Source organism: Sminthopsis crassicaudata, chromosome 6 (assembly GCF_048593235.1).
Source record: "Sminthopsis crassicaudata isolate SCR6 chromosome 6, ASM4859323v1, whole genome shotgun sequence".
Lineage (NCBI taxonomy): Eukaryota > Metazoa > Chordata > Mammalia > Dasyuromorphia > Dasyuridae > Sminthopsis > Sminthopsis crassicaudata.
The window spans coordinates 51,138,097-51,147,977 of record NC_133622.1 but is presented as its reverse complement, the minus strand read 5'-3'; the positions used below and the strand labels follow the sequence as shown (position 1 = coordinate 51,147,977).

The following is a 9,881-nucleotide window of genomic DNA, read 5'->3' as shown; positions in this document are numbered from 1 at the left end:
AGTGGGGAGAAAAGGACTGTTGCATTATGATGATAGTAGAACACACAGGCAAAGCTGGCATAGATCAGCCCCAACAAATCAAGAATAAAACTAAAGAGTCACTGAATCAGCTCTTCCAGTGGTTGCTTCCAGATTTCTCAGCTTGCAAATGGTAAGGGACTTGTGAAACTGATCAAAAGGACCAAAGATCTCTTTGTTGGGACTGTTGTGAACAGGATTCGGTTGTTTTGTTCATACTCAGATTTGAGATGCAGTGTTAGGTCTCAGTCTCAAGACAAGGAGGAATATTAGCACACAAGAGTTTATGGACTCAGTGGACCCTTGTCATAGTTTCAGGGCAGAGAAGAGTACTTGTGGTTTCTCAAAAACCAGGCAGACACTCTGGTAATTATACTTCTCCTTAGATCATATCTTCTTAAAAGAACTGAAAACCTACTGGTCCCTAGAAATATCTCTGAAAACCCCTGGAGCTTGGGACAGTGCACTCTTTCCACTAGAAGCAGAACCCTACGTTATCAAAGAGTTAAAATCAATTTAAAAAACTAGAAAATGAGAAAAAACAACAAAAAAATTATCACTATAGAAAGTTACAAAGATTACAAGGAAGATCAAACACACACACACACACACACACACACACACACACACACACACACACACACTGAGAAGCAGACAGCAAAGTCAAAACTCCTATATCCAAAGTGTCCAAGAAAAATACGAATTGGTCTCAGATCATGAAAGAGCTCACAAAGATTTTTTTTAATTAAGTAAAAGAGGTAGAGGAAGAGAAGATGAGAATAAAACCAAAAAAGAAAAAAGTCAACAGCTTGGTAATGGAGGTACAAAAAGTATTGAAGAAAATAACATCTTATAAGACAGAACAGGCCAAATAATAAGAAAGTTACAAAAATCCATTGAGGAGAAACATGGTTTGAAAAGCAGAATTGACCAAATGGAAAAAAAAAGAGATATAAAAGCTCACTGAAGATAATAATTCTTTAAAAATCAGAATTGAGAGTCACTTAGACATTAAGGAGATTAAATCAGTCCATCTTTAAATAAATTAATTCAGGCTGTTTACTGAAAGATCAAATACTAAAGCTGAAGCTTAAGTAGGACCATATAATAAGAAGATGGGACTCTTTGGGAAAAGCCCCTCATGTTGGGAAAGATTGAAGCAAAAGGAAAAGAGGATGTCAGAGGATGAGATGGCTAGGGAGTGTCATGGGAAAAAAATTGAAAATGAACTTGAACAGACTTTAAGAGATAGTATAGAATATATGGAGATGGTGTGCAATGGTCCATGGGATCACAACGAGTCTAAAAATCCTGAAACATAACAATTATGATACATTGTGCTAAATGCAGGGAATACAAAAAAAAGGTCCTGCCCTAAAGGACCTTACATTCTTCTGTAAAGAAAGAGCATACATGTAAACATAGAAGTAAATATAACTTCAAGGTGAGAAATCTAATAACTAAAGACTTGCAGAAAAGCTTTTTATAGGGAAGGGATACTTTTACACACTAATGATTAGATAAATGCACATTAAAACAAATCCCGGTTCCAGGCCATTGATTAGCAAAACTGAAAAGAAAATAACAAATATTAGAGGGACTAAATGAAAATGGGTACATTGAGACATCCTTGATGGAACTCTGAATTAGTCCAAATATTCTGGAAAATAATTTAGAATTATTTCCTCAAAGCTGCTGATCTCTGTATGCCCTATGATTTAGCCATATCATTATTAGACTCATAACCTAGAAATTAAAGAGAGAGAGAGAGAGAGAGAGAGAGAGAGAGAGAGAGAGAGAGAGAGAGAGAGAGAGAGAGAGAGAGGGGGGGGGGGAAATGTTAATAGATGCTTTAGAACTGAGTCTTAAAGTTAAAATTTTAAGAGGGAAAATGAGAAGGGAAAGCATCTCAGGTAAAGGGGAAACCAGAATAAAAGCAGAAGATAGTATAAAATTGGATGCATTATAAAGTATTGTAGAAGGGAGTAATAAGATACTGTGAAAGACGAAAAAGCAAAAGACAAATTTCAAAAGTGATTTTTTCTTAGCTATAGCTATCAAACTTTTGCCTTCCTTTGCTTAGATATTTTGTGACTTTTTTTATACCCAATTTTGGCCTTGATATTAACTTAGTTCTAGTTCAATTTCTATGCATTTGACTGGTCAGGCCTCCCATTCTTTATTCTCAGAAAGAGCCATTGGTACTTGATTCCTTCCCTGAGTGTAGATCCTCAAATGGCAATTATAATAACAAAACATTTCTACAACATAGAACATTCTCAATATATTATGATCTCTGCAGGATTTCTTCAGCACACTAGGCAATAAGTGATTATCAAAGGTTTTTATTTATTTATTTTTCTGCACAATTTATATTTTATTAGAGCTATTTTAATATGGTTTTCACAATTCTCAGAAAGTCCTCTGAGTGAGTGATTTCACAGGAAAAATGCTTCTTTATTATCAAAGGTTTTTAAACAGAGAAATTGATAGGTAGTAGATAATAGAAACTTTAGGGAAAGGAGAAAGATTTTAGAGATTGGTTATTCTTTCTTTTTACAGATGACGAAACTGACATCCAGAAAAGTTAAATTACTTTTCTATGTTCACATGATGAAAATATATCTGCTTTTAAGGATCTCCATTTATGTATTACTAAGGTTTATGTCATTCTCTCAGCTTTATTTCTGACCTGTTATTTTGATAAGAGAACTGAACCTGGATTTGGAGGTTTAGACTTTACATGTTCTCTCTGAGTTTCCTTAACTCAGCAGTAAGATAGAGATAAATTATGTTTACATAATATAGTTTGCAGGATTATTTGAAAGGACAATTTCTTTGGAAAGCTATCTTTAACTACCTTATTGTCTATGTCTACCTTATTGTCTATGTCAATATGTTTAGTTTCTCAAGAATCTTTCCTCCTAACTTCTGATAACTTAAAAGTTCAAGATTCATAGATGTTAAATGACTTATGTAGCTTATAAGTTTCAGAGAGAAGATTTTAAACTAAGTCTTTCTGAATCTGGGTCCAAAACTGCATATTCTCTTTTATGATGCCAAAATAAATGGAAACTTTTAGTCTTCAATCTTTCTCATCAAAGTGAAGAAAAACTGGTTCATTGTTGTTCCTCACAATTTGCTTCATTTGCAACATATCATAATAGAAAGAAGCAAAGAAGCTACTTCTGGGTCTTAGGGTTGTCAAAACATTTTTTAAAATAGGATGAGTTCCCATCACTTTTCAAAATGGCATTGCCACTTCTTTGTCTTTCTTCTTCATTGCTAAATAAAAAGCAATTGTCATTTAATAAATAGATGAGAATAGGAAACTTGGCTAGAAGAAAGAGAAATGTACAAGTGACAAGTAGGTGGGCATGTGCACTTTTATTAGAAGTGAAATCTCAACCCTCACTGTAGTTATGATACATCAAATTTAAATGAGATTTCTTTTATTCTAAAATCACATAGTTTTAAAACTGCCTCATCTGCCATCCTTTTTCTATGCAATTCTACTAAAATTACCCTTCAGAGGTGGCTTTTTGTGACTCTGAATGAGACAAGAAAAGTGGATAAAGGACAGGAAGGCTAGAGAGAGGATGTGAAGGCTGAGGAGAAAGTAGCTTTAAATTGTCTTTTTTATAATTTTAAACCTCTTATTGTATACTAGAACAGAGGCAAGTGAAAATACTTATATCTAAAAAATCTTAAGTTACTTAGTTCAAATTCATTTTGACAAAGCCACTAGATATAGCTGTAGTTTAATAGAAACTACTAAAAAGCCATGATTAAAAAAAAAAAATAAGATTAACCATTCCATCTTAACTAACCCATCCCCATTATCCTGGTTACAAATCTAAATAAAAATAAATCTACTCTTCCTGGAAATTCAAATGCAGACACCACCTGTCTATTTTGCTATCCTACGTTTTGTTTCTCCAAGTAATTTGATGTAATCATCCCATCCCAGCCACCGAATTAATGGGATAATAGAAAGGGTCAGATTCAGGGAGAAATATGTGAAGTCAGAAACTAGCCTCTGACTCTCTAGCAATGCATGTGATTGTGTGGATTACAAGGTTGTTCGTTGCAAGGAGACGGCGGTGGGCAACGGGCAGTGTGCCAGATCAATGAGCCCTGTGTCTCTAGGGCTCGGTGCATGGCGAAAGCACAATTCCCGTCAGTCTCAAGGGAGCCCAGGTCTTAGCTGGCACTGCCAGGAGGTTTCTTCCCCTGGGGCATCAGGGGAGGGAAAAGCGCCTCTCCGAGTCAGCTAGGCAACAATCCTCTCTGCTGCCTCTGGATTACTTCCATCCGTGCGTGCGTGCGTGCGTGTGTGTGTGTGTGTGTGTATGTGTGTGTGTGTGTGTGTGTGTGTGTGTGTGTGTGTGTGTGTGTGTGTGTGTGACTTCGTAGTCTATTCACACGTACAGTAGAGGCTCACAGGAGAGTGAAAGCAGGAGAGGGCGGGAGAGCTGGAAAGAGGAGGGGGGGAGAGGGAGAGAGGAAGAGAGAGCAAGGGAAGGAAGAAGGCAGACGAGATCCAGATCCAGGCACAGCAGTAGCTGTTCGTGGCAGAGCAGACTCAGGCTCCCTTCCCAGGCAGCACATAGACTGACTTAACTGCCTCCTTCTCCTCCGCTAAGAGGCAGGGACCGCAAGCAGAACAGGGACAGCAGCAGCCAGCGGCAGCCCCAGCTTCTACTCTTTCCCTCTGTCAGTTCCTCCCCCTCTCCTGCTCCCAGCCCACAGCTATTTCCTTCTTCCAACCTCTTTAAGATCCCTAGCTCCTTTTCCCTTCTCACCTCTTTCCCATCTCCCCTCCCATCCCCATCCCACCTTTTCTCGCCTTCTCCTTCCACCCCCCTCTACGTCTTTTTTTCTTTCTTTCTTTCTTTTTTTTTTTTTTATTGCTGCTTTCGTCCTGTCTCGAGATAAGTGCTATCTTTCCTAATCCCCTGCCATTTCAGTCCTAAAAACTGAAAAAAAAGAGAGAGTATCTGCTTTTCTCTAGTGACATTATTATTGCTATCGGCTTTTTTTTTTCTTTTCTTTTTTTTTTTTTTTTTTTTAATTCCAAAAGTGCAAGACAAGGAAGAGAGAGAAGCCGGAATCTGATCGGCAGCCTTAAGTGCAAGTCTAGTACCATAACAGTAACTGTTATTGCTCTTTTTTATGACTTATTTCCTCTAAGAGGGAGGGAGGAACAAGAAAACTTCAGCTATCTCCTTTGGTCTCTCTCCTTTGGTCTGTGATTATTATTGCTTCAGAGGAAGTGAAAACCCCTAAGAGAAAGGGACCGAGAAAGAAAAGGAGAAAGAGAGCCTGCGTTTCCCTTGGTCCTCGCAGCAGCAGCGGCAGAAGGACAGACCGAGCAGCGCGCGGGAGCAGCTGCGGAGCTCGGCTAGAGGATGCGGGGCTCCGAGCCCCGGGCTGCGGGGCGGCGGCGGCGACGTCTCCCCAGCGGCTGCGGTGCTGCTGGCCACCGCAGCGGGACTTGCCACTCCTCTTCGGCCACCGTGTCTTTGGCCGGGTGCTGCTCCGCTCCCCGGAGAGCCCCGCTTTGGACTTGTCTCCTACTGTGCGCGGCACTCCGGACCCTCCTAGCCAGCCCGAGCAATGAAGGTAGGTAGGCAGGCAGGTGGAGGTGGAGGTGGACAGCGCTCGGCTGGGAGGGGGAGAGTGCGGGGGAGGGGCGGATAGCGGTGAAGATGCCCCGGAGCTTGGGCAAGGGCTGGAGGGGACTATGGTGTGAGGTGCAAGGTTTGCAGCTGTCCCAACTGTCGCTCAGCTCCTTGTGTAGCTCCTGATTCCTCCCCCACCCCTATTAGTCCAGAGTCGATTCTTCTGTCTTTTTTAGGTTTATTATTTGTCATTCCTCGGGGGCGGAGGAGGTGCGTGTGGAGGTCAAGGTGCAGCTCCAAACAGGGGTTCCGCTAACTTATTGGGTGGTTGACCCAGGAAAGGATTTATTTACGGGACCCAGAGACGTGATGCTGAGGGTTAGTCTAGTTCGCTTTTACGGAAAATGAGCGAGCAGCGGGTGATTGTGGGGGGTCGTGGAAGGAGAGCTGCTGGACGGGCTGCAGTACTTTAATCCTAGGAACTAGAAACCGTTATCTGGGGAGGGTGAGTGGGCGCTTTTACTTGGGGCAAAAGTGGGTAGCAAGAGCTGGTATTTAGGGTGGCACCAGCTGCTATTTCAGTGCTGGTGGCGGGAGCTGTTATTGGGGGGGGCGCACAAGTGTTGGAGGGAAGGCTCTCAACACTGTTGATGCCCATCTGTTTATGACTATAATAATTACACCAAGGCGGCCGTGCAGTAGGAGGCGGGAGAGGGAAAGGGGAAGGAGCGAAGGGTGGGGGAGACGCCTGGGGAGGGGGGGAGGAGGAGACTGTCTCTGCCAGGAAGTTGCTGCTGGAGCTTGTGAATGAATGTCTCTCCGGGTTTTTCGGTGCCTTTGGGGAGTGGGGAAAGCTCAGCTCCGGATACTGGAAGTCTCCTGACTTCCTTCTCACTTCCAAAACGTTAACCTCTGCTTTCTGGAGATGGAGGTGCATCGGGACTGATGTTTGCGGGCTGTGTGATGGACTGGGGGCGCGGGAAAAGCACCTGTGCTTTCTCTTCTCGTGCTGGGCCCGGATGCATGGTGCCTAGTCCTTTGTGCCGCCTGCCCCTTCAACGTGCACCTCGGGGTCCCCCTTCCAGGCTCCAAGTCTTTCTTTCCCTACACACACTGACGGAGCTTCTCAGGGACACTTCGGGCTTTAGCGCAGGATCTAGGAAATCTGACAGGGAGGAGGAGAGCTGTTTTTTTCGTTTTCTTGCTCCCTTCCAGAAACGAGCTTCCAACTAGCATCCTTCTTGTGGAGCGCAGGAATGGGGATAAAAATTCGTGCCTTTTAGATCGTCGTCTTTCCCGGGAGGTGGCCAAAAGACTCTTAAGATGCTGCAGTCAGTCACCTCCTAGTGTGCACGTTTAGAATCTCCTTTCTTGGGGAAGGCGCTAAATTGCTTTCATACAACCGCAGCCTTACACGATTCGGGGTCAAAATTAAGAAACTGGAATTAAAACGGATCCCTTCCCTCTCCCATTCTCCTAAATCAACTTTCTCCCCATTTGTCCACTAACAACCAAAGTCCCAATTCCAAAATATCCTGAGGGAGGGGATTCATTTAAAATACCCTTTTGCCAAGGATAGACTAAGTAGAAATAAATAAGGTTTCATTCCTTCTTATAATGGGGATTAGCTAGGGAGTGATTTTCACTGCTTACAACTTTCTAATGTTAATTCTCCATCCCCCCTTTCCCCCCCCCCCCCAGAAAAAAAGTTACATCTCTTCTGCTGAAAGTCTGAAGAAGTCTATCTGGCTACTTTGTCTTCCTTCATAGCCTCCTAAAGGAAGTCTTGATTTTGATGGAAACCAATCTCATAAGTAACATCTATCCTGAAGAATTTTCCTGTTTAAAGTCCATTTTTCCATGTTTTATTGGGAGCTTTGTAGACAGGTAGGAAGACACTGAGAAGAATAAATCTTCCTCTGTGTGTGGTAAGGGGATAGTATGAGCCTTTGGTGCTGGAAGGGTAACATGTAACTGAATCTGAAAGAGGGCACTTAGTTCAAGAAGGAAAAAAAAAAGGAAAGAAGAAATTTAGTAGGGAATGGATGTCTATAGCAGGGAAGCATCACTATTGCCCCCTCACCCCCAGAATTTCATAGAACTGATCATACAGAAATAGAAATCCAGATTTGTTAATATACATTAGTCCCAAGCTATTTAGCAGTATTTCATCTCCTTGTAGAGCTGGGGAAGACATAAGGTACAAGAAAACATATTTTCATATTTTTAAAAAAGGAACATTTATGACTTCTTTGAAATATAAAACCTTTCTTCCCCCCTAAGGTTCTAAAAATCCATGATTCAACACTTGTGTTTAGAACACAACAAAAATAGCAAAAAGAAACAAATAAAAATAGAAATGAAGTCATTAATATTATTGATCTAATACTTCTTTATTAATCTCACCTCCATTCTGTAATGTATTTAATTTTCCTTCTGACTTTTCTTATTCTGTCCCAGACTTTTACTTGAGTACTTCTTTTAAATATTGTAATATCTCTCTTCTTATTTCACCCAGGCATTGTTTTTGATTGTAAAGAAATAGGAAATTATACACTGAATCTATTCTGACACTATTTTCCCCTCTCATTTTCCCCTTCCTGGCCTCCAGAGTCTTTATGTAGTCTCACCAGTAATAGCAGTTTGAGGGATTTGAAAAGCAGGTGGAATTTTATGGGAAGGACAGACAGGTTCAATGTGCTATAGGAATAGAAGATTTTAGATTTAATTCTGTTTTGACATCTCCCCTCCCTGTTATAAGGTTTATGTGGGGTGTTTTTAATCCTTAAGTATCTTAATCTATTTATATATTATATATATATAATTGATAGTGCTTTTTATATAGAAAATAAGTTACAATCTCAATAGAAAATAGTTGAAAAGCTTGCAGTCAAAAGGTCTAGTTAGTTTTTAGTGATTCGATTTTCGGCCTTCTATTATAAAAAAATAGAGAAAATGAAATAATGCCAAACATATCTAAAATTGTGGATCAGTATAAATTGAATGTTCCATTATTATGGTTTGTAGAAAACATAACAGAAGGGTTCCACATAAAAGAAAGCCCATGAGTTCTTTGGCCTGAATGGTAAGATAGCAGTCCCTTTAAATGAAGAGGCTCTTTGGCTCAGTTGTCCTGTTTCAATAAAACTTGTATTGTTACTATCCAGTAAAAAAAAAAAAAAAACTAAGACAAAACAAAACAAAATAAAAACACAAACAAACAAGAAGAAGAACAACCTTGATATAGGAACTTTAAAAGAAATAATACATTATTTCAGTGACTTATTTGAAAAAGCAAGTCCTTTGTGAATGATAGCTAGAACAGTACTAAGGACAAATTTCACTAGCTATTTCAACCATAATAGGTGCTTCTTTTAGTGCTTTCAATAAATCAAGAAAGCAAGGCCAATTGGATGTATGGATCCTGGATATGGACCAAAACATAAACCAATAGCTGACCCATTGAATTATTATTATTACTATCATTAATTTACTGTTTGAGTATTTATTTGTAAACAAGGAATATTTGACAAGTACTTTTCACAGCAGGAATTCTTGGCCAATTATTGTTGAACAGCTCTGCTTTTCACTCTGTAGTGAATTAAGTTTAATTCACTGAAACCACAGTCAGTAAAGTTCTTCTGTGCTACTTACTGACAGCTATCAGCAGTATGTTTTTGAAAAGTCCAGTTTCATTTCTCTGAATGGTTCCAATATTTTTTTGGGGGGGAAATGTGTGGACAAATGGGGAGTAGGGCTCTTGGTGGAAATGAGAATAAATGCCTGAATTGATTCAGGGAAAATAATGAATCTTTTCTTCTGAAAGAAGGGGAGAAGAAAGTTTGTGTTAGGTCACAGATATGTCAAGTATATTTAACTAAAATAATTTGTCATGTGGGAGTTATAATAATTGTATAACAATGTTATTTTAAGTAGTTCTTTAAAATAGGGAAAGCAAACAGTAATGGAACTAGAATCATAAAGGAAAAGAAACATTCATGGTTTCTCCTATTATTTATAAATCTTTAAAAAGTCAACTGTAAAATCCTTGTTGAAACTTTATTTCCTGGAGTGGTAAGAACCAAATAACAGAGTTTTATTTATTTATTTATTTTAAATACATGAAGAGGAAAACTACTTTCAAAATGTTAATTTGATATATTGCTGTATAGTTATGCAAGAAAATTTAAAAAAATATATTTTTCTTTTGGAAAACACTTTCTTAGGGTTACTGTAATC

The 9,881-nt window shown here is 39.7% G+C and overlaps 1 protein-coding gene across 12 annotated transcripts in view; it reads left to right on the top strand.

Moving 5' to 3' along the window:
• The first annotated feature begins 4,487 nt into the window (after window positions 1-4,487).
• The window catches only part of EPHA5 (EPH receptor A5), a 471,809-nt gene continuing 466,415 nt past the window's right edge, over window positions 4,488-9,881 (top strand). For 3 of the 12 annotated variants that reach the window (XM_074272343.1, XM_074272339.1, XM_074272338.1), the window contains exon 1: window positions 4,493-5,643. In XM_074272343.1, the coding sequence (XP_074128444.1) occupies window positions 5,430-5,643 (214 nt within the window). In that variant the 5' untranslated portion in view covers window positions 4,493-5,429. Of the gene's footprint in view, window positions 5,644-9,881 lie in introns of all 12 variants that reach the window. The other 9 variants (XM_074272337.1, XM_074272335.1, XM_074272332.1 and 6 more) reach the window with 6 other exon arrangements.